Below are 26829 nucleotides of genomic sequence, written 5' to 3'. Positions count from 1 at the left end.
TTTCCCAAAATTCCCTTCGGCAAATACTGGAAAGGGCCCTTTTTCCTACTTAACCGGATTAAAGTTCACATTGCGTCAAGCGTTTTTTCTTGGAGGTGGAAGAGTTCAACATGATAATTCATTTTAATTAAGGGAATAAAGTTTGTTTTCGGTTAAGGGAATTCAATCCGGAGAGGAATTATTGAAATAATTAAGACATACAACCGGGAGATTAATAATTCAGCAGTCCTCGGGGAGATTAATGCAGGAGATTAATAAATTACAATTTCCTCACCAACGAACAGCAATATTGTTTTGAGGTTTAGACGTTGAAAGCACTTTGAAAACGGCTTTCTGTATTGAAGGGATTTCGGAGAAGCGTAAACGGCAAGTTATAAGATTAAGACAGAAGACAAACAAATCTTGGTAATTGAAGAATAAAGTATTTCTTTAATTGAGTTTGTTTATGTGTATGTGTGTGAAGAAGCTAAACGCTGTTCCAAGGAATAAAAGTTTTGAGGGCACGCTTACTGAAAGTTAACAGTTTCGGAAGTTAAGCTTCTAGAAAGAACAAGAATTTCAGACCCAGTTTCAGCAAAAAGCCAAAATAATCCCAACGTTTACAGACAATACGCAAAACAACTTATTAAAGAAATTTGACGATTTAGGTACAGAGAGACCCGATGCATCGATTTACACTTTTCACCTTCAAATCGGCGTCGCGGCGCAATCGACATTTTTAGGTTGGCCCAGGGATATTTGATGCGTCACACTTCCTTGAAGCCGTGTGAGTGTTCAATTTTTTCCTGCCGTTGTGGCGATCCACGGCCGTCTTCGGCAAAAATGCCTAAATATTCCTATGCGAAGGGACCACACACAAAACTGACTGATTTTCAATTACTTAGTTTATTGAAATAAAGTGATTGAAAGTGAATTAAAGAGAATTAACCATTTTCAAATGAAATTTTAAACATACAGCAAATACAAAAAGTTTTTTCAATGACACAACAAAACTCCCATTATGCATTCATCAAGGTTACACTACCTGAAGATTTCACAGGTCATAAAGAGCAAATAAATTTACCCTGGTCAGGGCGTGCTACACAGTATGTATTAATACGTCTGGCATCTGGATCACCATTATTCATAATTATCCGGAACAAGCTCAACAAAGCCGGTGGCCAGGGCGAACGTTAAACGCCCTTTCGGAAAAAGCCACCACGCGGCTATCAATTCCAAATAAACCATATTTCTTTGTGGATTAAAAGTTCATTATTTCAACTGGCAGAAGGCCAAATGGCCTCCACTTGTGCCGATATGGGTCCAGAGAAGGAGGACGCCCATGGGAGGCTGGAAATCCGCTTTTTATGCAAATTTGTAGTCGAGTCGCATGAGCGCTCTTCTGGATATTTTCTCGTGAGGCGAAAGAAGGAGGAAATCGGGAGTAGTTTATCGGTTTTTAATATTGTGTGAATTTAATGGTTATGTGGAGAAAATGCTTGAAAAAATCTGTTTCGCAGCAACAAATTCTCCAGTTTTAAAAGTATTCTTTCTATGTAAATCAGCTGATTTTGGTTTTCTACTATTTCTGAATAAAAAAATTTGACCACTGAGGGATTTTCATTTAGAGCCACTGTGTAATTTGTAAAACAGCAAAGTGATCTCCATATACATATATCTCTCCAGCCATATATCTCGAAAACTAGAACAGACATCACAATTTTAGTCTCGGTTTCAGACTCTTTTTCTCTCTTAATTCATATTTTCACTGTTGGGGATTTCCTAAAAATATCAAATGCACTGAATAGATAATATATATATTACTGCATATGCAAATTTCGCCAAATGCCATACTAGATAACCGAATACTCCAAGAATTCTATGAATATTTAATTATTTGTTCTCCGATAAGAGGAAATTAATTCCTAAACTTCTTAAATTTAGCACGTTAAGTTGCATTCCGTGCATTTCGCCCCCATATACAGCTGGAAACCTCCCTTAACAAAAACCCATTTTATGAACTTCATTACGTTCATTTCTATCACGTTAACTAATTAATATTTTTCAGAAATGAACAGACACCATTACGCTCTTTTCGTGAGAAATTGCCGTCTGATTTTGCTGCTGAGACGCGACTTCTCGGAGGGAGACTTAAACATTTTCAGACCTGCAGAATGGAGATGGAAAATCCCTCAGGTAAATATAAACCTCTGCAATGGATAGACCAAAATTCCAATATTTCCCTCGCTGTTTAAAGAACTTTGCTTCTGAAAACTTTCTAACACTCCGAACGTTTTCCAGAAAAACAAGATTAATGGAGCTCGTCTTTTAAATACCCCTTTCAGCTGCCAAGTAAAATTAATAAATGTAAAGTAAATCTCCCTATTCGGGCTGTAGAAATCTATTTATATATAAGCATTATTTTTAACTAGCAACAAAGCTTTTAGGCAAATGAAATAAGAGCGAAAAGCAGAGCGCAACTTTCAAATACGCCCTGCAATTGAACTATTCAGCATTCAAATCATATGCGACTTTGAATGGCTTTCAACTTACGTTATATGTATGTGCTGGAAAGTTGAAACCAATTTCTCAAGGAACATGCTTGTTAATATTAAATGCAGAAAGTTATAGACAGTTCCTTCAAGAGGTAGTGCAAAGAACGGTCGATCTTTCACGAAGAGCCCCCGTTAAAAATGTAAAACTTAAGTTGAAAACTTTGGAACTCGCTCGATTTACGGTTAAAAATTGAGTAGTTCAGAGGAGACGAATCGCTCTGTAATCCGGTTAAAAATTTAATAAAACTTTAGTAGGAACGTCTAGTTTATCTAGGACAATTAGTTTAGTTGCCCGGGCATTTTTCGCGTTAATGCGCATTGAAAGGCTTTCCTTGATCCCAGTTTTAATGCTGTTTAGAAATTAATTAGAGCATCCCCGCATTCTAGAGAGATGTTGGTGATTTGAAGTTTCAGTCGGTGGAATTTCGATGTATTAATGACACTTGTTTGCGGTAGTTGGAGAGAACAAATGCGCGTATTGTGGCTCTAACTCTTCTCTGAATTGCTGCGGTCGCTCTTATGCGGACCCATTTTGAAAGCCAGCATTCCAGAATATGTAATATATATTAAACTTGCATAGACGAATTTTTTTGCTTTATGTTAGCCAAAACAAAAATCCTGAAGTGTCTTTAAAACTTCTTCAGTGATATTCTTCTTTTAAGGTCTGCGATGACCAGTGGCATCATTACGCTATCAACGTCCGCTTCCCCGATGTTGAACTCTATGTGGATGGACAACTCTTCAGAACTGAAAAGAAGAACCCTGAAGTAATAGACGATTGGCCTTTGCACCCAACTAAAGGCATCAACACCACTCTAACCGTTGGGGCCTGCTGGCAGGTAATTAAACTCCTATCCAGGATCTAACATTGAAAAACCAACGATGTACGACTAAAACGTTTATACTTATAAATCGACTTTCAGGGCTCCGATAACAAGATGAAGCACCACTTGAAGGGATACTTAGCAGGATTGAGCGTCCTCGTGGGTGAAAACGAGAAACCGGAAGTGCTTAGTTGCCTGCATCAGTGCAAAGAGAGTTTACAGGTAGGAGAAATAGAGAGTAATTTCATTACGGGTTTTATTTTTTTATATGATTTTCTATAGGTCCCAAGTATGGAGTTATTACAGCCCGGAATGGAGCTTCTAACCAACTCTGATTTGACCGAAGTTACTGTTGAAGGAGACAATCGTACCAATTTGGAAATTTTGGTTCGTAAGGTCGGTTATGCTAACACTAGAGAATTTCCAACTCCCGGGAGGAGAAACTTGAGACTCACCACTACCGTTACCTGTGATAATGGAAAAACTGTTAAGGTACGATTCGATGGATATTTTGCTGCAAGCTATTTGTATGTTTGTTTACATTTAGGTACCAGACGCACAAACTTATGTAATGGTCCTGCGCCCTCAAACCCCCAGCATAAATCTTAATGGTACTGGAAACATGGCTAGAAAATACGAAGATTTCCGCATGGGAGTACGTGTTTTGGCCGATATCCACATTACAGGTACCTAAGCATTTCTTTGCTTTCTTTTTGAATAAATTACTTTTTTTTTCAGGAGAACAAAAACTGGACAAATGTCAACTGACCATATACCCAAACTTAAATCCTGACCACGAAAACTTAGGGGTACCTGAAGAAATGTTAAAGCACCTCGGAATGGCCGCCCGCGTATCCAAAGACGGAGTCACTATCAGCGGGTCTGATATGGTCTTCAACTACCAACAAGTATTGAGGCAGCTGGTCTACACCAATAGAAAACCGGCCTATTACTTGAACAGAGTGTTCAAATTAACTTGTTCAGAATTAAATGGGAGGTTCACCAGTAATGAATATGTACAAACGGTAAGTGTATTCACAATAATGATAGAGGTCGTTAAAATTTCCTCTCTTTGTAGCTTACAGTCATCCATCCTCAACCTAAAGAATCCATCGTAGCTCACGCTAAAGTGAACAAACATAACGTGGAAGTGAGACCTGCTTCTGTTATCTCACGCGATTATGCCCAGGCTAATCGTTTGAATTTAATGGCAAGTGGAGGTTCTCATGCCGTGACCATTATAGTGGTGGTGTGTGTTGGGTTCTTATTGTTTATGATCGTCTTAGGAATTGTCAGGTATAATAGATCATTTAAAGCAATTTTATGTATAAAATACGTTGTTTTTTGCAGAATTAGAGCTGCCCACCAGAAGGCATCCAGCGAAGAAGCTCAGGATGGAGAGATGACTTGGGATGATTCCGCCTTGACCATTACCGTGAATCCCATGGAGGTGAGATTTTTTCGCGATGAAAGCCTAAACTTGTTAAAATTACTGTTTTCATTCTTAAAAATTTGGCCATAACAATATCGTTATTTCCAGAATGCTGAACGTAAACTGGAACGCACCGGTGTATCCGGAGAGTACTCAGAGTCCGAGCAATCTGATTCCGAGTCCTCATCCGATGAAGATGGACCAGGAGATGGACCTTGCCGCATCAGAGCTGATTCTTCAGATGAGGTCAGTTGTTTGTTACTCTATGGAAATTAATGGAAATTCTGGTGTACCTTTTAGGAGGAGGACGATATTCCAGCTTCAACTAGACGCAAGCGAGACTACCAAAATGTGTCGCAACTGGAATGGGACAACAGCACAATGTAAGCGCGAGGCGAACGAGAGTAGAATCCAGGTTAGGATGGGAACCAAAATAATTGTTAGATTTTAACTTAATCGAAACCTCCTTCGTTAATGGGAATTTTGAAGTAAAAAACCTCCCTTCCTCATCCTACTGACACTACTCTACTAGCTATTGTTAAATGTCAGTTGTGCTGGAAGCACAACCTGCTGTGCCATAGAATCAGCTGATAAGGCACTAGTATACAGTCCCGGATTTTTAGCTTAAAAACACTGTTCAAAGGTGCTTAATACTAAAATTTAATACCGGCTTGTGTCGCCTTAATAATAGCATAACTGAAGAGGCAGATTTTGGCTTTTAGCTAGAAAAACAGTGTTTTTACAGCGCCTCATAAATTGATATCAACAATAATCGTCCATAAAATTAATGTTAGAGATTATAGTATACAGTATGTTGTATAATGTACTCCCTTTACACTTTTCATTTGTGTAGGAGGCAGTCGTCATTGTTTCCTCCTCTCTTAAATCCTCATTTTCAGTCCTCTCCAGCAGGGCACTTTCTCTTTAGTAATTTTAATCCCCAAGTTTGTTGGTTTTCTATGGTAATTTCCAATTATAGTATTTAATTTTGACCTTGATTCGCGTGTCTATTTTTTGTACTTAACTAGTTTGTAAGGCAATTTTACAGCCGTCGTTTCCTCTTATCACCGTTTTAAATGTCACAATAATAACGTTTAAATCATATCAAATTTTTTACTTGTGTGCAATCACTAGCGGCTGTTCCGGTACTTTTGGATCTCACAATCGTGCATCAAAAAACCTGATTGGGAGAGCAAAAAAGTTCGTTTTGTTTTGTACTTGTTAACTGAGTTTTTTATAAGAGTTTTTGCACTTCCACCCTCGAATTAAGTGTTTGGACCTAACTTTTCTGGATTATATAAATCCATATTTAGTTGGGCCTGTTAGATATTCTGATTTAGATTATATTGAATTTCCTGCACAACTTTGCCTCCATTTAATTGAAAGTATATTTTACAATTTTCGATTAAACAACCGGTACACATAGAGATTAATTTTAAGATTTCACCCTCTAAAGATGCCCCATTACATACAATACCAACAATCCCGAAAAGTTTTGGTCCTAATAAAATAATTAACATGTATTCTAACTTAAGAGCCTTTACGCTATAGGTTGTTACCTCTTTCACCCTGTCCAATATAACAAAAACTCGACAGTTTTGTCCTGTTCGTGGCAAAATTCTAAAGCTGTCAGGTAATTTAACAAAAGTAGCGTCGATGTTATCTGCCTTCTTTACTCGCACAATTCCTTTAATAATTCCGTTTCGAAGAGAAATTTCGACAAATATAGGAAATGAACGTCTTGTACATACATTCTGCAGCTGTAGGTTTATTTTTTGTAATCGTAGCAAAATAATCGTATGGGTACTTAAAAAAGAAAGATACTTAAGTAACATTAATAACCGAGCTAAGGACGTATAAGAAACTCTAGTTTTATTTTGGGATATCGCGCTATGACTTGAAAACGCAATATTCGTGGTAGATTTATCGATGAGAAAAGATACTTTTTCAATGTCAGTGTTAACGCAATATTTCTACTTGTATCGGTGCAATGCGATCAAGGCCATTTTCCCGCGTTTGTGTTAAAATCGTCGTTGTTAAAAATAGATTGCTGTGATTTTACATGAAGAAAATTGTTTGGTTTTTAAAGCGGTTGAGGCAAGGCAGCCCTTGAAGAATTGCGAGTAGGAACCTATTAGATATACTGACCTTTAAGTACTTGAATAATTTTGTCTGTATATAAAATTAAGTAGTTTGTAGCAACCTTTTATTAGTGGCTGTTGATGTTTAAATAATAATATGCAAAAATTTTAATGATATACGTATAGAGGGCACTTAAAACCTTAAAACGTGGTGTGTGTGGCTGCTTTGCTTCGATCCATGCTTAAAGCACATCAAAGGAAGAATATGAAGCTAACACTATTTTTTATCGAAATACGTAAGGACGTTAGGACATTCCATGTAAGGGTAAGTGAGAACGAAATTCTGCAATACTTTCGTCGGTTTGTTGTCTGCGGCGCAGAGGAAATTAGCTTTTGTTAAAAAAAAGGAGGCAAAGTGTGCGGAATTTCGACGATGACCTGTCTAATTTTTAATTTTGTGTAATGTTAACAAGGAAAAGCTTTTTTGTGTGTTTAAAGTATAAGGAATCAGAATCAAATAACCATGTCTTTTTAGATGTAAATCACAATAATTATGTAATGAATAAATGTATATTAAATAGCGGGTGTGTGTGTGTGTTCTCATCCCTTTCCCTCCCCTGACCTTTTCTGTAGGTTTGATAAAATAATACAACTTATTCATCATCGACTTAACATTTATTAATTATTTTATAAACAGTTTTATTTGTTATGTAATAACGGTTTTTTTTTATTATGAAGTACGATTACTAGGCAAATAACATTATAGACATTTCAATTCCAGCATGTCCAAAGGTTTTGACAAATTCGTAACACTTTTTAAACGTTTAACAGCGCCAATTAGTTGTAATATTGCAGAATTTGTAATAAAAATATATTTGAGTATAAGAGCCTTTAATGCCCTTGCGTGTCACAAAACGTACATATGTCGCACCTGCTTTGAAGGCCTTCTTGCAACCATATAAAGATGTACTGTTATTAATACTTCATGGTTAATCCGTTGGTCTTACAAAGTAGAGAAAACGTTAATTCGATTTGTCACTACAAACATATATCACTACAGGTGACAATTTGTGTGCGTTAGGGCCAAATTGTGATTGCGCTCAACGTGACGCTTTCGGTGATTTTTCACCAAAATTATTTTAATTAGTTAAACTACTACTTTGTCTATTACCTCACCTTTAAAGCGGAAGACTGATAAAAGCTTCTGCCACCTGCAACAAACAATTCCTCGAACGTAAAATACTTTATGAGAGCTTATATTTAATATTCCTATATTCCTTATTTAATAATAATTTATAACATTTATTCTATAACGTGATTGCTAGAGTGAGTTCTGATTTAATAAACGAGCTTGTCACATATTCAAAGTTGAAAAAGGAATTTGTTCATTCCGAAAATTGACGCGTTCAAACATGAATTTGTTCAACGGGTTTTGAGAAATTTTGTAGGGTTTCCATCGATTTTTTGGAATTTTAGTGGAGCTCTTTAGATTTTCAAGGTTTCTAGGAATTTTGATTTTCAATTTGGAGTCATCATTTCCACTCGTCAATACAATGTATTCCTTATTTCTTGACTACAAAACGAGGGAAGATTCTCTATTAAATTATCTGTATTATAGCCAGCTCCATCTTTACGAAAATGGGTTACTGAAAGGAGTTATTGGAAAGCTAACAGAGAAATTTTTACCGCACATCAAAACTGAAACTTAAATTTAACAGTACTTAATACCTCTTCCGCATCTCAATGCTTATTTGATTAAAAAAAAAAAGAAGAAATACCTTCAAGGAACATTCAATTATAACCAATTCACTTAGCGTTTCTGTTTTCTGTTGACGTAGGCAGCCAACATGAGAAACCCTGTATATTCGACAGTCTTTTCCATGATCAATTGTTGTTAATTGCTGCCTTTGGGCTTACGTCGGGTCTCTTGAACCGCAGCCACTAGACTTCTGACAGCTTCCTCATGACCTTGATAAACAAAAACTTTTAGATCCAAATTGGCTTTCACAATACAGAGTCTCACAGAAAAACATGGACAAAAAGATACCAAAAGCGATGTGTTTTGGTATATGGATGTCGATAAGGCCTGCAGACTAGAGTGATAGACATCTTCAATGAGACTCTAATTTATAAAAGTCTCAAATTTCTTTGATATGGTTTAGAATTTGACGATAAAGGAAGAAATCAGAATATTTTCAAAATGTACTCGTAGGCTAAAAAAAACAAGAATCTTGGGAAAGAAATTTGAGAGAGATGGGTGCATAGATTTAGAGATAGAGATTCACCTGAGAAATTTCTGATATGTCCTTCTACCTATGTTTCCCTAGAACACCCTGTACATTGTTTACCTTCAAAACTATCCGTTTTCTTCAAAGCCCCCGGTTGTGTAGGTGCACTTAACTTAGATTGGCACACGTGGTGTCTTTTATGTTTAGGAGGAAAAGTCTCCCAACTTCGTTGCTTCTGGGCCAAAGTTTGAGCCCCTTTTTGTCTCCTGTTAATTACTACAACCAGAGTTTTATCAGGCCCAGACGCATCTCCTGCAGCTGCGTCGAGACTGGATCGACGCGACGAAGTTGATAGAGAATCGGCGGAGTCGTGTAAGGAATAAAAAATATTGTCCTCACCATCACTGTAGGGATAAACCTTAAATTGATATAGTTTAATTGTCATCTCTCATCTTTTGGTATTATATTCATATAAACACCTTCTTTTTGGGTTTTCCTTGCAAATTCTTGCTCCTACACTTGGGACTCCCGGGACTAGATCTACTAGGCTCGCGAAGTTTCTGTGAAGTGGCATCAGAAATTCTTTGATAGTCAGATTCCATAGAGCGACATTTCTTATCAGCCATTCCATTAATTTTATCGCAACTCTTCCCGATCTTCTTATATAGAATCCTCTGCTTCATCGATAACTTACCTAAATCCCGCATTATATCGACAAAGTTTTTGCAAGAATAAAAAACCTACATGTTTGGTGCTTACCAATTCCATCCACGTCTCCTTTGCTCAATTTGCGGTCATCCGACTTCAGTTTCTTATCCATTTCAGTATCAGATTTTGAAGAAGGTTGGCTTTGGCGTCTGCACATGATATCATGCAATTTCTCCCTGATTTGAGCTTCCAGTTTGGACACACTAAATAAGAAAGTTTAAAACTAAAACAAGTAAAGGGTCGTGAGAATCAACCTGTCCACGTTCATTTGCCCAGCACTGTTGCTAAAAGTCTTCTTTGGGGTCTTTTGGGCGGCTGGAGTAGAAGAGGATTTCTCAGTTTGACTAGCCGATTTACTTCGCTCTCTTTCCTGAATATTTGGGCGAACTTTTCCTAGGATTTGGTCTAGAACGCGGCTGCGTGACCTAGGAATTTTGCCCATTGCACTGTCCGATGGTTGGAGCATTCCTGGTGGAAAATGTCTTTGCTAAGCAAATCTTTTTTGATTCATTATAACACAATTTCTATTTCCTTAAACCTGATGATTTCATTATCCAGTAAAAATATTTCAGTTGCTCGTTTTAGATAATATTATAATACGTGAGTTTATCCAGGATTTATATTAACAGAGAGATCTCAATTTATATTGATGTTATGGGCATATGAGGCTCACGTGGTTAGTTGTCTACATCTTAAACGGGGGTGCATTCATCTCCTCCTAAATACAGTCCTGTGAATCTAACGATTTAACAAAGTCTTGCGTTGCTGTCCGAATAATTGTTAAATCAATACTCCGTCACCAAAATTTCCAGTAATTTTACAATTAATACCCGATACGTCAATGCAAAAGTTTAAAGAAACAACATAAATGGACCAATAATGAAATTAATAACTGAAGACTTAATAAGAAAAAGATCTGAACACAACGAAGGTAAGAAATTCCCTTAAAAAAACTGAAAGCATTGCTAAACATTTTTTAGGAATAATTGGCACTCTGGAGGAACTATCCTTGCACCAAGAGGATATCGAAAAAATCGAGCACATAAACAACTGGTGCAAGAAACTGCAAATTCTCTATTTACAGGCGAACCAAATATCAAAAATCGAGAATCTCAATAAACTCAAAGAGCTTCAATACCTGAATCTGGCTATCAATAATATAGAAAAAATCGAAAACTTGGAGCGATGCGAATCGTTGGAAAAATTGGATCTTACTTTGAATTTTATTGGAGATTTGTGGAGTGTGAAAACTTTAAAGCAAAACATACATTTGAGGGAGCTGTACCTCACAGGTCTTGCCAATATCTCAAGTGTTTTGTACATCTCACATTTTTGTTTATGTAGGAAATCCATGCAGCTATTTTAAGGGCTACAGGGACTATGTAATAATTCATCTAACTCAATTAACTAGCTTAGATGGGATGGAGATTATGAGAAGTGAAAGGATTCGCGCAAGGCAAAATTTGTCTGTTGTCGAGGAGAGTATTGCAGAGTGTCAAGAAAAGTACAAGTAAGTTTTTTAAAAATGGAGATTTTTGCTTAGTTACTCAGAGATTGATATTCTAAAAGAATTTTCCGAGAGGAGCAAAAAATTCGGATAAAGAAAAACGAAACTTCTCATTTCACCGACGAAAAATTTTGGCAAACGGTTACGGAAAACAGTCCAGAAACACGAGTGGAAATTGCCAAAAGACAGAAGAAAGGAGAAAAAGAAAATGACGGAGAACCTACAGGCAAAACAAAGAGAATCATCAAGTATTGTCTCTATCTTTTTTAGAGTAAAATTATTTAATGACAAACTTCTTATGTACAGATTATTTGATGTAGATGGAAGACCTTTAAACATGAACCAAGCTAAACTGGATTTTACTTTCTCGGACGAAGATCCAGAAATGTTTATCTTAGATATAGCTGTATACAAATATCTAGACACCAGTCTGATTGACGTTGATTTGCAGCCCACTTACGTTAAAATAACGATAAAAAACAAAATATTTCAAATGGTTCTTCCTGAGGAAGTTCAAGTGGAGCAAAGTACTGCCTTGCGGTCACAAACTACCGGTAAGTATAGAGTTTTAGGCATGACAACCGTATATATCGAGAGAACTCAGTTGTGCTGCTTAATGGTTTTTTATTTTAGGTCACTTAGTGTTGAAATTGATAAAACTGAATTATAAAGTTCTTTTGAAAAAAAAACAGGATGGACCTGAGCCAGTAACAAACAGTGACACCAAAGTTAAGAAAAAAGGGCACGAGTACTTGGAGGTTACTAGAAAAGGCAATGACATGAATTTCAGTAATATAGTGGAAAATGAAGGGAAATATCACGAAATGTGTACTGATAATCTTGAAGTTCCAATGTTAGAATATGCCTGATTTGTTGAGGTATTTACTATAGTCATTACTAACAAATATACTTAGACTTTTGCCTAGGTCAACAGTTCTTCTGTATTCTTCATCTTCAATTACTAGCAAGATCTTAGCTAATTCTTGAATTCTAAAGCAAACTCATCTGAAGCTTATCAGTTCTCTAAGCCACTTTTCAAATGGCGGATCCACGAAAGTAATATCTACCACCAAAAATCTGAAATTAAAAAAAATTCACTCACCTATATGCTCAAGCAAATTTGCCAGCTGCTGAGCAGCATCCCCCTGGTGCTGTGCAGGTTCTGTTTGACTTGATGAAGCCCCCCCTAGTCCCCCCGCAGGAATAGGAGTCAGAGTTCTGATGTATGGTTCCAGTTGGGTGGCAACCTACACTAAAAATTATGGAACCCAATTTACCCAAAATATGCAATAAAACCTGGCTCAAATGCTTCAGCTCGTTCCTCAAAGTGTTCACATCAGCCCTTTGACAACTAAACACTTCTTGTTCGATCCGCAACCGCCACATTTGTTCTTCCCATGATTGATCAAAAGCAGTTGCCATTCTTTCCAACTCTTGTTGCTGCCTTTCCAGAGTTTGATCCAAATGGAGACACTCACGAATCAGCATCTCATATCTTGCAGTTAGAGGAGGAGTCTGAGCTTTCCTGATCGCATTTATATCCCTGTAAATCTCAGTTGTAAGCCGCCACGGACCTCAGTATTTGAAGACGTACTTGTGAAGCTCTGTGACTTTATCTTTAACTTTATTAAATTGTTGATTTAAATCTCTAATTTGAGACTCGAAGGAGCGGCAGTGAGCTGAGAACGAAGAATCGCTTTCTAAGATTTTTGACTTAAGAGTGGCTTGCTGCTTTTTAGTAGCTGGAGGAGCTGTGTCGTAGATGCGGGAAGAAGCCAGATAAGCTTCAAAAGTAGTGTGCATATTAACAAAGACCGATTAATTTAACTGAGAAAGAGATTACTTGCAGCTAATTCTGATTGGTGTTGAGAAACAGCCGCAGCCCCAATCCATGGTTCCAAGCATTGGGCAAATTCACTTCGGTAGTTGGTTTTAATTTGAGGGGACTGAAGGGACCTTAAGATCAAAGTTTAAATTGAAACAAACATTCCTGATAAGTTAAACAACCTGACGGGCTGGCTGAGGTTCCCGACAGCAGACAATCTCTCTATTAATGAAGGACAGAGTTCAAGAAACTGGTACTTATTTGCTGCAGCTGTAAAGGTGGTGCATAGTACCAAGTGCAGTTGCAATACGGGCATAACAGTCCCTTTGATGCGAACAAAAATGATGAGTTATTTAAAAAATAATAACTAGAAAAACTGTGAAATGCACCTAATAACAGCAACTGACTTCTGTAAACTCTATCTTTGCTATCAAATTGTCTCTGCACCTCCATAATCATGGCAGCATGGGTCTTAGACATGGACTCTTGCATTCCTTGGCAAAATGTGTTGATAGTGTGCTTTTCTGCGTCCATGTTTCTCCTCAACTCGTCCATTAGCCCTTTTAAGGCTATAATTCCATCACGAACAGACGTCTACATGAGGGTAGGTTAATTTTTATTCTTTAGGCTGAGAGCGGTGATATCTACCTGAAGATCCATTATGGAATTTTGCCCACGCTCCAATCTCTTGGATGCTTGATTATGGGCGGTATCAATGTCTACACATTGAGTCCTCATTTCGTTTGGCAAATCACGAAAGCAGTTAACGCACAACATTGTAGTTTGTAAGGGGGAAAACATGATGTAGTGTTCACCATGCTGAGGGCACTGAATTCAAACAAATAAATGGAAAAATAAAGAACTATAAAAAAGATTGGCCTGAATTTACTATTCATGTTTGAGTATGAAAGAAATAAGATGAAGTGACCTTTAAGTAGATAATTGAACCTTGATTGAATTTTTAAATCCAAATGACTGAAGATTCACTATACTTAATTGGGATATAATGTTCTAATAAAAATGCCCATATCGTTGGGAAAAAAATACGAATTGCAAAACGAATTTTGTAACTCTTACCATTTTGGAGATAACAACAAATAAACGAATTTAAAGTCACCCTGTCTAAACACATATACTCAAAATGCAGTTAATTCTTACTCTTTTAGGTTCTTTTTGGCACTTCGTCATATGAACCACCTCATGACTGGAAAACATTTTTGCCCTGTGAGTGGTGTCTCGGCAATGAGAACACAACGCTTGCCCTATACAACATAAAAATCAGAAAATGCTTTTTTACCCTTCAACCCCAATCAACACCCACCACAAGTATTGCAGTAATACATATTGGCCCTGTCCCTTTTGTCGCAATTGCAACAAGGGGGATTTTCGCTATTGGCGATGTCTATGAGCTGCCGCATTAAGGTGTCAGGGGGCGGCAAAAAGCTGCCATCTTTCAAAATCGTTGGTTGTCTATAAGTGAATATTTTATGATGGGGTTTGTGTCTTAGTTTTATCGTAATTTGACCTGCAAAAGGGACAAATCAACTTTCTGTCCTGTTCTCTTCCTCGCAGGCATCTGGCACAGAAGGTGTGATAACAGCTTAAAATGCATGGTTCGGTGAAGTAATCATGGCAAATAGGGCAAAGAAGCGGGTTTTTTGGGAACTCCATCCCGGCGTCCATGCCTGGCGGCTCCATTTCAGATGTACAATTGCTAGAGAAATTACACTAACAGAAATCCATTTTAGAGAGGGTTTAACATTTTTTTAAACCGCCTTGGGTATCGGCTAAATTGACAAATATACATATTTTTTTTAAACACAATATTTAAACGCATTACAACCACGTAATCTATACTCATAATTTCTACGAATTTATTTAATTAAAGTATTTTTAACAATTTCTTTGCAGGATATAGATATAAAAATATAATTTAAAATTATATTTCAAAAATGGTCCAGCCTGATCCTTACAGGATCCATGCAAAAACAATTTTTCCAACTACCTTTTACATAAGAAACCACCCCTATTGACGTAAATGTGACCCAATTTCCAAAAGCATAATCGAAATCATTAGATATTATACCAAATATAACAGATTCAAACCTATAACTGGAGAAATCAACAAAAGTTAATCACTTACCTAACGAAGTAGATAATTCCGAATTTTATTATTCGACCCGGATTTTAAAGGAAATCTGGTAAAACATTTCGCAGGATGGCCTGATTCATACGATTTGCGATTGCGCATGAATCATTGAGGGCGCGCAGGAACTAAATTTGATATGTAGCACTATTGGAAAATAAGGTGCTTTAGAGGAAAATGTTAATGGAATAATTTAATGAAATAAGATCATAGCTTCAAACACATTTATTTTCTTATTTAATCTACAATTAAAAAGGGATGGCTTTGACCCACTTGATGAGGTAACACCCCCAAAGGGCAACTTTTAAAGGCTGAAGTGTCTGCAAAAGCACAAAAATTTTATTATTATGCATTTCAAATAATTAAATACGAAATATACCTTTTAGTTTTTGCCATTTATTTGACGCACTAATTGGTTCTGGTGTAGTCTTCTCATTAGTAAACACCTTACAACTACTTTCTACCAAAATCTCATGATGATCTTCATATGTTAAAAGTAACTCATCTCCCATTTGAATGTCGGCTATCGCAAAATGTAAATTTTCTATTTTTGCTTCAAATAAACTATCAATGTCTTGTTTAATTACTGCTTTATTATCACTATTTGCATACTGCAACAGGCTAAAAGAAATCGCAATGTGTATAAAGACGATTGCAACTTACTTGGTTGTAACATTAGCAGACCTATCAATAAAATAGTTAATGTAATTCTGTGAAAGATCTGCATGGTACAAAACTATTTTTTGGAAATCCTGAGCTTGTTGCTCATATGTGAATTTGCTGGGTTCAAATTTCAATATGTGCTGTAATGTAAAAAAACAAAAAAAATTAAGTGACAAATTAGTGAAAATCACTATTCTGTATATGAGGTGAATAAAGAACAACTTACAGCGTCATCTGGATTTTTTATTAGAGCTAGGAGTATTTCATTAATCCACAATGCAGCCATTTTTTTATCACTTTTTTTACGAGATATATCGCCAGTGACATCAAAGAGTTTTTCCACAAGCACAAATAATAAACCACAATTATGTAAAACATTCAATAGATTCTTCCAAATGTCCCTAAATGTAGCATCAAGTTTAATACTTTCTGAAAACCATTATAGTTTTAAGTGCTGTGAAACTATTTATACACAGTGGACCAAACAAATTTCACATTTTCTTTTCTTTCATATTTTCATACCATTTTCTATAAGAGTTACGTCAAAATGTGGCTTCAACATTGCTTCATTTGAGAGCAATTTACTCCAGCAGGACTCATCCAATTTAGGGAAATCTCTTAACATTTGATCTATGATTTGAAATAAAACATTTGACATAATATTAAGATGAGATGTGGTTTTTCCCACTCTGCTGCGAATTAACATATTAATTTGGTTCAGATAGGAATCATCTAAGTGACAGTTTTCAAAGAGAGACATAGTTACATCCACAAAAGCATTAAATGCATTGACAAATTGTTGGTCTTGGCTAGAACACCTTATGTGAAAATCTTGAAAAAAAAATAAAAACATAATGGTTAAAATCTTTGAATTGCTTATTGAAACAACCTTTTATAATTTTACTTTGGGGTTCCCAATATTTTTCCCGAAGCCAGTTAAACCCAAAATCAAGGCCCATCTTTAAATTAAATAAACATGGAATTTGATGCCCATGAGCAACGTCATGTCTCAAATTAATAAGCCACTTTGGAAGCTCATTTTTTGCTGAAGTTTTTGCAAAAGATCCTTGTTTTTCACTGTTAGCAGCAGACAGGTTTAAGAACCTACAAATTTAAAAAAATACATAACCTAACAAGAATTATAATTTTATAAATTTAAGTAACCCATTTAAAAATCAACCTCATAAGGGCTATAGCATAGTGATTGGCTAATTGTTCGCTTGATAATAGATCAGTGTCATGTAGCAGCGCTTCAAGTATTATAAGAGTGCCTTCAACACCAGTTGAAAGGATGGGTGTTCTTATCTTCCACAACTTAAGCAATTCTAAAGCTTTCTGTTGCTTGTCCACATCCTCAGAATATATGGAACGATAAACAAATTCCCATTCGGCACTGGAAATTTAATTTCAAAGCCCAGTTGTAAAAGCATGCAAAGCTGGAAGTGATATCCATCATACCTGTTGAACCATGGAACTAATATCAGACCTGAAAATTTTTGAGATAACGACATTTTTGCCGAATTTTCATTCCATTTATCGACAGAAAGTAATTAATTTTGGTATAATTTACAAATAAGAAACACTTTAATTAAAACAGAAACTGTGAATCAAACTTAACCTCATTTTTTTGCGCCATTGAATAAATTATTTTACCTGTTTTGACATAAGAGACAACCTAAGAAAGATTTGTAACTCTCTCTCATAATAATTTGTGTGAGAATGATAAAAATCTAATCTCAACTTCCAAACCGTCATGTTTAATCTTGACGTATGCCGTCATATATATCGGGTACATAACCCCAAATGAACTAATTCCAATTCACCAAAAAGTAATCAACAAGTAAAAATCTATTTATTTTTTTAATTTAAAACGTTGTAACTAATTTATGTCTAATCAGATAACACGTAAACATAAAGACTACTTAAAAGTATATTTTTTATCGTGAATATATATATATGTATTGTTCAAGATATCATACACAGTTTAATTGGGCATACAAATAACAATCATTAGGAATATCATCAATATACATAAATGATAAATATCTTGAACTGATTTCTTCTGAAATCTAAGATTCCTTATAATTTCGAGAATGATTTATAAATTAAGCTGAAATCTGGCTTCAAAACTATAGTAAGATGCTAGTAACATGTTTCCGTATAAAGAGAATTTATGTGAAATTGCTCATAAGTTTACTCATAATTGGTTGTGTTATTATAGTGTACTTAAGGCATAAGCCAGCAAACTGGGTGAATTTACGGATGTATGAAAAGTTAGCTTTGCTAGGAGATACTCCATTTGAACATCAATTAAGAGAATGGGAATCCAAAATAATACCTGGTAAGAGATATGGGAAAGGTACCAGTTAAGTAGGTAACTGAGTAAACAAGTGGTGTCTGGACACTGTTGCAGAACAGAAGAAGGCACTTTCAATAATGAAGAGACTAATGACACTGATTTGCAAGATTTATTAGCTGTTCATCATTATTTTCTAAGAAAATATATTTCTGCTTATACTCATTATAAAGGTATATAGAATATGCCTTTATAATGAGATTTTATTTCTTCAAAGCCAGTTATTAATTTATTTTCCTTGTATATAGGATTAGGTGACAATGGAGAGCCAGCATACCTTGACGGTGAAGACTCAATTGCTGGCGAAAAAGCCTTAAAAAAACTAGCACTAAATACTGTTTTAAGTGATAGAATGCCTTTAGATAGGAAACTGAGGGACCCAAGGAATAGCAAGTAAAATAAAATTGTCATCTTCTCTCTTCCCCACTCTAATCACCAACTTTTAGATGCAAAGAATTAAAGTACTCACCTACAATTAAAGCATCAGTCATTGTGATATTTTATAACGAGCTTTTGTCAGTAATACTTCGTACTGTGTGGAGTGTTCTTTTACAAACACCCAGCCAGTTGTTAGAGGAAATTATTTTAGTTGATGACTGCAGTACAGATGGTGAATTTGTCCCTGTTTTTGATTGCCTTTCTTAAAACATATATTTTATTGCAGACAGTTTAAAAGAGTTACTAGATTATTACCTACATACTAGGCTGCGAAACCACAATATTAAGTTAATTAGACTAAAACATAGAATGGGACTCATTCGGGCAAGGCTGCAAGGAGCCCGAGAAGCCCAGGGTGATGTATTAATATTTTTAGGTACTAACATTATACTATTATGTATTGAACTCATGTAGAGGAAAGAAATCGATTTTAGATGCCCATTGTGAAGCCACCAAAGACTGGATAGAGCCTCTTCTTTCTAGAATTCAAGAAGACAACACTGCTGTTTTGGTTCCTATTATTGACGTTATTGAGGCCAGTAATATGGCTTATTCTACAAATGGTAAATAAATTTTTTTTATCCACTGAAATTTGCAAATGATTTTCTGTTAAATATATGAATAGGAGATTCAAGTTTTCAAGTTGGCGGTTTTTCATGGTCAGGCCATTTTACTTGGATAGATATTCAAGATGAGAAGGATAAAGGTAAAGTGACTCCAGTGAAATCTCCTACAATGGCAGGAGGATTGTTTGCAATTGATAGAAGATTTTTTTGGGATGTGGGTTCTTATGATGAACAGATGGATGGATGGGGTGGTGAAAATTTGGAAATGTCGTTTAGGATATGGCAGTGTGGTGGTAGACTTGAAACAGTAAGTTACTCAGTTTCTTAAAATCTAATAAATTTATGTGTATCTAGTATGTCTAGTATGTGCTAGACTCATAACAAAAACTTTATGCTTCATCAAGATATTAATAATATGGCTGTTCAAGCCAATGATGACTAATTCCCAATTATCTCTTAGGTTCCCTGCTCTAGGGTGGGCCACATTTTCAGAGACTTCCATCCTTATTCATTCCCAGAAAACAAGGACACCCACGGTATAAATACTGCTCGGTTGGCCCATGTTTGGATGGATGACTACAAACGGCTATTTTTCATGTATCAACCGGCCTTGGAAAACAACCCTATCATCGGCGATTTGACCCACCGAAAACAGCTGAGGCAAAAATTGAGATGTAAAAGCTTTAAATGGTAAATTTAAACCTTGAGGAAGTGTCTTATTTTTTGCTTTGTTTGGTTATTGATACAGGTACTTAGACAATGTGTACCCAGAGAAGTTTATTCCTGATGAAAACGTCTTTGGATACGGCCAAGTCAAAACTGAGTTTGAGATGTGTTTAGATGATCTACAGTTGCCGGACGACAAAGTAGGACCATTAGGGTTGTATCAGTGCCACCAGTTCTTTGCAGTTTCTCAGTATTTTTCACTTAGTAAGAGTGGAGAGCTCAGAAAGGTTAGTTTAATACAATAATTCAAATTGTATTACGGTTACATACGGTTACGGTAATTGTACAACGGTTCTTTGCAGGAGAACTTTTGTGCTGAAGTATTCAACGAGCATGAAGTTCAACTAACCGAATGTCATGGTCACAAACGGGAGCAGTACTGGATTTTGCACAAAAATGGTTCCATTTTCAATCCATCCTCCAAAAAGTGTTTGAGTAGTAATGGTATAGATAATGGAAAAGCAGTAATAGTAGAGAGTTGTAAAGAGGGTGTGTTCCAAAAATGGAGTTTCTCTCATTTAAATTCAAGTGCTGTGTAATATTTTGAATATAATAGTGGAAATGTTTTGGCTCAAAACTGGTGCCAATTATCTCGTGTTGGAAAAATTGTGTCTTATCGCTCAACTGATACCTATATTTATATTTGAAAAAATGTTGTAATCCTTTAAATAGAAATGTGAAGTAATTACGAAGTTTTCAAAGTTTCACGATGGTTTTGGAACTCTAAATAAAGCAAAATAGTTTAAATTGAGCAGTATTATTCAAATTGAACTTGCAATAGACCCAGATTAATATAACCGCCATTCCCCACAAGGTGTTTATTTTAACTCACAAGGCGGGATTTAATATACTGTTTTTTATATTTCTTATACATATATTGATAGATTCTTGAGGCTTAACTTGAGTCTTTAAAATCCTTCCTAATGACAACCTATAACGCGATTTGAGGTTCTAAACCCGAACATACCACCGAGAGCGGGGTTACTTTGGTAAATCTGCATTAACGCTAAATGTGTCTCCCTCGAAAACAAAATCGACGTGTTATAGTAATTTCTAATATTTCGATCGTGATTCAAAGTAGCCGGGTGCATAATTTTCAATCCTACACCCTGTGTATTATTAAGAAATTGTGTGAATAAAATTGTTATGAACGCCAGTGTCTTCGCGAAGATAAAATTTTTCGCATGAAATATTTTCATAATATCCACTTCACATCAAAATTTAGCCTTCGCAAAATCAGTGGCGTACAGGACAATTTTCTACAAAAAAAAATTAGTGAATATTGAGTGTTCCGATTTCGACGAGATTTGGTTCCGCAGTAGGCGTACGATATAGCTTTAATATGCCACGGTCAAAACTCGAATCGGACAATTTCGAATTTTGGGTCCAAAAAATATCATGGACTATACATCATGAAAATTTTTGAGCTAAAAAATCGAATTTGTCCTATTCGATTTTTGACCCCGATATATCAAAGCTATATCGTACGCCTACTGCGGAACCAAATCTCGTTGAAATCGGAACACTTCAAATTTCATTTAATTTTTTACGTAAAATTGTCACGTGCGCCACTGGTTTGTCGAAGGATAATTTGTAAGAAAAATTATAAAAGTTTTGACAAAAAAATTCAGTTAGTCTGGTTTCAAAATTATTTGGGTTCGAAAGTCGAAACGTAAATGCTGCCGTTCAGCAATATTCAAGTTAATTACTTCTTTTTAAAATTGACGCTTGAAACTGATACATTTGGAACAATGCTGTTTCAATTGTCCGTGACAAAAATTATGGGCATAAAAGAAAAAAAAATAACCACTTGTAAGCGGTCACCTGAGCACTGCTTATTTGTATTGTGAGGTGCGAGAAACTTGATGTGGTGCTATCTATACGCCACTATGCCAAGTATCCCTCTGTAGTTTCCTATTGCGCCATTTAGGGGTGAGTAGTCAAACCGAGCACGTGCGATAAAAGGAATCTGTTTCTGTTTAACAGCTAATACTTGTGCGTAGTTTTTAGTGGCGCCACCAGTCAGAGCAAAACAAAGTGACATTACACGCAACGGCATACTGACGCACTTTTTAGGATTTTTTTCTACCTCTAAAAGTAGGAACTCAATAAAAAAGATAGTTCATATTTTTTAGATAATCAATAAGAAATACCATTACGAATACACTATTGAAACCTTGGATGCAAAGGAATAATGTAAACATGGCTTTTTTAATCGAACTTGTCTCCTTTAATTTTCTGTAGTGAAAATATGTTGTGTATGCTAATATGTACGTTAACTTAGGTTTAAAATTATATTTTAACGGTTTAATTCTAAGTTTTATATTTTCGCAACACCATCACCTACATAATATGTTTGTTACTCGAGATTATTTAGTGTGGTTTTTGTTTAAAAATATAAATATGATTTTTATTACTCGTTTGAATTTTATTTGAGGAAGTAAAGCGAAAGTTCCCTCCTTTCAGTAACTCTTTGCTAAAGATTCCTATTATGAAACAACCCAACTCCTGCGATTCATAATTCACATTTTCAACTCAATGTGACCTATGGACTAGTAATCATCAAGTGGAGGATATGAGCATATCTATGTATCTTTTTTATGAGTACTTCTCTAAGAGGGTTTCGAATGCTTGATTAGGAAAAGAAAATGGTTGCGATAAATAATCCTTATAAAACGTTTTAACTTAATTTATTTCCACCTTTTCAAATTGCGGTTTGCCTCTGCGGAGCCAGAAACTTACAAAATGAAGTGTTTAGTTGTTTTGATGTTGATGCTTACGCACTCTTTATTTGGAATGAGCATACAGGTAACCAGTTGAGGAAACGTAGTTATTAAGCAGCGATAATATATAATTTTCGAATCGCTTGTTATAGCCATCCACAAAATATCCTATGTTTGTGTTTCCAAACGAAATCTCCTACGAACATGGACCCTTGAGGATAGTCAATGGACAGCAAGCAAGTCCGAATCAATTCCCGTATCAAGTTGGACTTTACATTCAACAGAAATTGACGCAAGTGTTCTGCGGAGGATCTTTAATCTCCACCAGATATGTGCTGACTGCCGCACATTGCACAGAAGGGTAAGAAACATTAATTAGAGACTTAAGTTGAGAAAAAAAGAGTCGGTACTGAGACAGGTCATTTTGAACTCCGAACCCCTGTAGAGCGTTCCAGCAGAAACTGGGCGAGGCAATTTTAGCATATATCCATAGAAGAAACCTAAAAACAAACGTGTAAAAAAAAATTATCGGATTAGTTTGGAATATTATTAACGTGGGGGTAATTTGGTGTTTAGAATGACCAACATAATTGCCTATTCTAAAATGTGTGTCGTGGATGGATTTCGAAATTGCATGATGCATAGCCACCTCGAACCTCCTTGCAAGGAGTACTTCCATTTAAATGCATGTTGTTATCTCCTCATTATTATTTTTGTGTTTAATGATTTAACTTATCACATAAGTTTTTAGTTTTTCCACTACACTAATCTTCAATCGTTCTTGAAATATCTGTCCTTGAAGTTTTTCCCCACAGAAGAGCAATATTCGTTTATCTTTCCAGGTATTAAGTAAGTAAACAACAGCGAGAACGTTTCTTTATTATTAAATTCCATTGAAATGTTTTCAACATTTCCCCTAGGGCTGTCTCAATCGACGTCATCTTAGGAGCCTACAATATCAGCGACTCCACCGAGACCACCAGACAACGTCAGAGATCTGTAGATTACACTAACCATCCTGATTGGGACCGCGGTTCCCTGACTAATGACATAGCAATTATAAAACTAAACACGGCTGTACAAGTAAACGACTACATCCAGACCATCGCACTCACTTCTGGAGATGACACTTTCGCTGGATATGAGGGTAAATAGTCCAGACTAGTCCAAATGGACTTCTAACAAAATGAAACCTTATGGAAAAACTTTAGGCACAGTCACTGGTTGGGGTGTAACCAGCGACGTTCAGAAGACAATAACGGACATCTTGCGATACGAGAGCAACCCAATTTTAAGTAACGACGCATGTAAAAGCGTAGATGAGAACTACGACAGCGTGATTCAAGACACTCATTTGTGTCTTTCTGGGGATGGTACGGATCGTAGGGCAATTTTCAGCACTAATAATGTCTCATAAATCGTGCAGGCAACAAAAGCATTTGCGAAGGAGATAGTGGAGGACCTCTAACCACGGGCAACGTCCAAGTAGGAATAACTTCATTCAATTACCAGAGCTGCGAAGCAGGAAAGCCGTCCGTGTTCACTCGGGTCTCAGAATTTACTCAATGGATACAGGATAATTCTGATGTTGTGATTGTAAGATGATACTTGATTATGCGTTTACAACCATTTTTTTAGCATAATATACCAATATTTGAAGTTATTATCGAGTAGTTTAAATGACACTCCTGGGATTACTATCATATGATAATGATTCATTTCCTTACGTTTCAGAGTGAAATTTTCACTACGTCATACACATTATGTATGCGAATTTGATTGACTTGATAATGATGGGATTTAACGAAGGTCTTATACAGTAAGACACAATACAGTTCCAATATTAAGTCTATAACTTTCTGCTACAATAGCGATTAGTGTTATAGATTTAACACATCAAAGTGTGATCTACATCAGATACTGATACAACGTCCTGCTATCTGCGATAAAAACTATGTTGTAGGAAATCTATTTTTAGGGCCGCTCCGTAATAATTTTATGACACAGTGTGCAAATATAATATGCGTTTCCCAAAATTTACGATTGTCATAATATAAGTACATATCACGGATAACAAGATCAGCTGAAATGGTGAAATAGCCTTGCAGACGTATTAGACGAATAAAAACAGATGTCTCACAAATATTTGAGATAAAATATACACTTCACGACAGTTGGGAATAGTTATTACTTATTGATAAATCTAGTTTCGCCCCAAAAAGTCATACCAAGCCCGCTAGGAACTTAGCCATATTTGTTGTTTTTATCCATAGTTTAAGATTTAATTAATGACGCAAAGTACATATGAATAAACCTGAACAAAAATGATATCGCTTCGAAAATGATAAGATTCTTTCAAGAGTGAAATGACGAGGAGAATAATGAGCTTTAAAAGTGTCATCTTCATTTGTGCTTCATTATGGATATGCATATTCGGACAGGAAATCGGCTTACAAGAACTGATCACCACTTTGGCTAGTCTAGATGTAAGTTATAAATTCATCGTCTGCGTTAATTTTAAATATGAAACATTTAGGAGATTCCAGTGAAACAATCTTCATCGCCATTCAAATTTAACAAAGACAAATCTCCTTCAACCATCACCAAACGTATTATAGGAGGGGATGTGGCCACTCCACATGCATACCCATTTCAAGTTGCCCTATATGTATACGTTTATTCTGCCTTATATTTTTGTGGCGGTAGCTTAATCACCAACGAATTTGTAATGACTGCTGCCCATTGTGTGGATGGGTAATTACATAGATAAAATGACTTTAAAATTATTAATTACGTTAATAATTTTTAGGGCAACGAATTTTATAGCGGTGCTTGGTGCCCACGATTTGAAAACTCAAGAAGATAACAGATTGGCATTCAACACTTCAACATTTATCATACATAATGGTTGGAATTCAAATACACTTCAGAATGATATTGCCTTGATAAAATTGCCGGAAAGAGTTACTTTTAACAGTTATATTAGTCCTGTAACCATGGCTTCCGGAATTGATACATATGCTGGTCTGACTAGTAGAGTTTTAGGGTGGGGAAAAACAACCTATGGTATGTAAACATTCTGCCCTACGGGTTTTTAATATAGGGATTTAGTCTAATAAAAGGAAATAACAGGTAATCTTCAGAAATAATGAATCCCAACACTATGGTAAAAAGAAAAATATTCCTCTCCCAACTGCCCTCAAAATTGCGTCTTTCTTCCTGGTCACTTCTTTTAAATCTTCTTACGGCGTCATTCTCGTTTTATCCAGCAAATACACCTGTTAGTCTTCGACAGATTATCATTACAAATGTATCAATATCAATATATTTGCTATCGATGTCTGGAAATCTTCTCTATGTTACACGTAATTTAACTCAAAATAAACATTAAAGGTGATCTTGTCTATAATGCGTTATTACTTTCTACATGTTCTAGGCTCGCTTTCAGATGTCTTACGGTATGTTGATGCACCAGTAATAACGAACGAGCAGTGCAGCTCTTATGACGAGTATACAGCCTACATAGTGAATCACCATTTGTGTACCGAAGGTAAGTAATAAAACTTAGTTTGAAATACACATTGATACCTATCCCATGAAAATTGATGTCTACGCTCCTACCCGTGGGCCTTCATCGAAGTTTGAATAATTGATTTAATTAGACTTACGACATTTCGTTATTTAGGAAATGGTACTGTTGGATCTTGTAATGGAGATTCAGGTGGGGCTCTCCTTGTCAATGATACTCAAGTAGGTATTGTGTCATTTGGTGTAGAAGATTGTACAGCTGGTTTGCCCTCGGTCTACACCAGAATAACAGCCTTCAATGATTGGGTGAATGCACAAATTACCGCACATACTACAAGTGAGGACGATATTACGGTTAATGAAAATTACAATACTGATAACGATATTAACGAAAATGGAAATAGTAATGATGGCGATGCTAGAAATGATGCATTTAAGCCTATATCCGTTTTTAGCTTGTTCCTGTTATTACCGTTATTGCTACTATAACCGTGTAAAGTGTGCTTCAAACATGCTTTGTTATTGTTTTAATTCTTACAATAAA

At 35.9% G+C, this 26829-nt stretch overlaps 6 protein-coding genes across 9 annotated transcripts in view; 4 read left to right on the top strand and 2 right to left on the bottom strand.

The window, feature by feature from the left end:
- Positions 1-7454, top strand: part of Cals (calsyntenin-1) — a 57515-nt gene extending 50061 nt beyond the window's left edge. For both annotated transcript variants that reach the window (XM_066403948.1, XM_066403947.1), the window contains 10 exons: positions 2048-2175; positions 3197-3373; positions 3458-3580; positions 3641-3850; positions 3906-4044; positions 4097-4383; positions 4437-4654; positions 4709-4808; positions 4899-5036; positions 5091-7454. In XM_066403948.1, coding sequence (XP_066260045.1) covers positions 2048-2175; positions 3197-3373; positions 3458-3580; positions 3641-3850; positions 3906-4044; positions 4097-4383; positions 4437-4654; positions 4709-4808; positions 4899-5036; positions 5091-5177 — 1607 coding nt within the window. In that variant the 3' untranslated portion in view covers positions 5178-7454. The remainder of the gene's footprint in view (positions 1-2047; positions 2176-3196; positions 3374-3457; positions 3581-3640; positions 3851-3905; positions 4045-4096; positions 4384-4436; positions 4655-4708; positions 4809-4898; positions 5037-5090) is intronic.
- Positions 7455-7524: 70 nt separating this feature from the next.
- On the bottom strand, positions 7525-15380 carry LOC136418042 (RING finger protein 207-like). Of its 3 annotated transcripts, none has more exons than XM_066403951.1 (16): positions 15283-15380; positions 14665-14853; positions 14461-14609; positions 14298-14401; positions 13788-13967; positions 13529-13733; positions 13322-13463; positions 13158-13270; positions 12909-13098; positions 12611-12857; positions 12417-12561; positions 10062-10275; positions 9844-10010; positions 9579-9793; positions 9157-9517; positions 7525-8839 (listed from the first exon to the last, which is right to left on the bottom strand). In XM_066403951.1, exons 2-15 carry the CDS (start codon positions 14835-14837, stop codon positions 9185-9187), a joined length of 2577 nt encoding a protein of 858 aa, XP_066260048.1. In that variant the 5' UTR covers positions 14838-14853; positions 15283-15380; the 3' UTR covers positions 7525-8839; positions 9157-9184. The 3 variants fall into 3 exon arrangements, with proteins under 3 accessions (XP_066260048.1, XP_066260046.1, XP_066260047.1); XM_066403949.1 differs by having other exon boundaries at positions 9220-9517; XM_066403950.1 differs by having other exon boundaries at positions 9220-9517; positions 9859-10010.
- On the top strand, positions 10624-12183 carry tilB (touch insensitive larva B). Its single transcript, XM_066403954.1, has 6 exons — positions 10624-10738; positions 10788-11099; positions 11152-11317; positions 11377-11562; positions 11621-11868; positions 11948-12183. The coding sequence occupies exons 1-6, from the start codon at positions 10687-10689 to the stop codon at positions 12181-12183; spliced, it is 1200 nt and encodes a 399-aa protein (XP_066260051.1). The 5' UTR covers positions 10624-10686.
- Positions 15381-15495: 115 nt separating the features above from the next.
- LOC136418044 (uncharacterized) lies at positions 15496-17589 on the bottom strand. Its single transcript, XM_066403953.1, has 8 exons — positions 17407-17589; positions 17129-17341; positions 16838-17052; positions 16471-16779; positions 16175-16377; positions 15970-16088; positions 15665-15906; positions 15496-15605 (listed from the first exon to the last, which is right to left on the bottom strand). The coding sequence occupies exons 1-8, from the start codon at positions 17457-17459 to the stop codon at positions 15523-15525; spliced, it is 1437 nt and encodes a 478-aa protein (XP_066260050.1). The 5' UTR covers positions 17460-17589; the 3' UTR covers positions 15496-15522.
- Positions 17590-17807: 218 nt separating this feature from the next.
- On the top strand, positions 17808-20783 carry LOC136418043 (polypeptide N-acetylgalactosaminyltransferase 1-like). Its single transcript, XM_066403952.1, has 9 exons — positions 17808-18289; positions 18553-18697; positions 18751-18914; positions 18969-19118; positions 19177-19305; positions 19368-19615; positions 19769-19998; positions 20057-20261; positions 20337-20783. Exons 1-9 carry the CDS (start codon positions 18088-18090, stop codon positions 20571-20573), a joined length of 1710 nt encoding a protein of 569 aa, XP_066260049.1. The 5' UTR covers positions 17808-18087; the 3' UTR covers positions 20574-20783.
- Positions 20784-22691: 1908 nt separating this feature from the next.
- Positions 22692-26789, top strand: LOC136418123 (uncharacterized). The gene is made up of 10 exons (XM_066404082.1): positions 22692-22842; positions 22910-23118; positions 23678-23904; positions 23969-24130; positions 24184-24357; positions 25107-25243; positions 25294-25511; positions 25567-25823; positions 26194-26307; positions 26443-26789. The coding sequence occupies exons 1-10, from the start codon at positions 22780-22782 to the stop codon at positions 26772-26774; spliced, it is 1893 nt and encodes a 630-aa protein (XP_066260179.1). The 5' UTR covers positions 22692-22779; the 3' UTR covers positions 26775-26789.
- The last annotated feature ends 40 nt before the right edge of the window (positions 26790-26829 follow it).

Source organism: Euwallacea similis, chromosome 32 (assembly GCF_039881205.1).
Source record: "Euwallacea similis isolate ESF13 chromosome 32, ESF131.1, whole genome shotgun sequence".
NCBI lineage: Eukaryota > Metazoa > Arthropoda > Insecta > Coleoptera > Curculionidae > Euwallacea > Euwallacea similis.
This window is presented reverse-complemented; position numbering and strand designations above follow the sequence as displayed.

Coding starts and splice junctions, on each gene's coding strand:
- tilB (XM_066403954.1), top strand. CDS start 10,687: ATGAAATTAATAACTGAAGACTTAATAAGAAAAAGATCTGAACACAAC. Junction 10,739..10,787: donor AAGATCTGAACACAACGAAG/GTAAGAAATTCC, acceptor AACATTTTTTAG/GAATAATTGGCACTCTGGAG. Junction 11,563..11,620: donor AAAACAAAGAGAATCATCAA/GTATTGTCTCTA, acceptor TCTTATGTACAG/ATTATTTGATGTAGATGGAA.
- LOC136418042 (XM_066403949.1), bottom strand. CDS start 14,837: ATGGAGCCGCCAGGCATGGACGCCGGGATGGAGTTCCCAAAAAACCCG. Junction 13,271..13,321: donor AACCTCAGCCAGCCCGTCAG/GTTGTTTAACTT, acceptor TTTGATCTTAAG/GTCCCTTCAGTCCCCTCAAA. Junction 8,840..9,219: donor GAAAACGGATAGTTTTGAAG/GTAAACAATGTA, acceptor TTGTTTATCAAG/GTCATGAGGAAGCTGTCAGA.
- LOC136418044 (XM_066403953.1), bottom strand. CDS start 17,459: ATGTCGTTATCTCAAAAATTTTCAGGTCTGATATTAGTTCCATGGTTC. Junction 16,780..16,837: donor CCAAAGTAAAATTATAAAAG/GTTGTTTCAATA, acceptor TTTTTTTTCAAG/ATTTTCACATAAGGTGTTCT. Junction 15,907..15,969: donor ATTAACTATTTTATTGATAG/GTCTGCTAATGT, acceptor GATTTCTTTTAG/CCTGTTGCAGTATGCAAATA.
- LOC136418043 (XM_066403952.1), top strand. CDS start 18,088: ATGCTAGTAACATGTTTCCGTATAAAGAGAATTTATGTGAAATTGCTC. Junction 18,698..18,750: donor AGGGACCCAAGGAATAGCAA/GTAAAATAAAAT, acceptor ACCAACTTTTAG/ATGCAAAGAATTAAAGTACT. Junction 19,306..19,367: donor TATGGCTTATTCTACAAATG/GTAAATAAATTT, acceptor ATATATGAATAG/GAGATTCAAGTTTTCAAGTT.
- LOC136418123 (XM_066404082.1), top strand. CDS start 22,780: ATGAAGTGTTTAGTTGTTTTGATGTTGATGCTTACGCACTCTTTATTT. Junction 24,358..25,106: donor TTCTGATGTTGTGATTGTAA/GATGATACTTGA, acceptor GAAAATGATAAG/ATTCTTTCAAGAGTGAAATG. Junction 25,244..25,293: donor CCACTTTGGCTAGTCTAGAT/GTAAGTTATAAA, acceptor TGAAACATTTAG/GAGATTCCAGTGAAACAATC.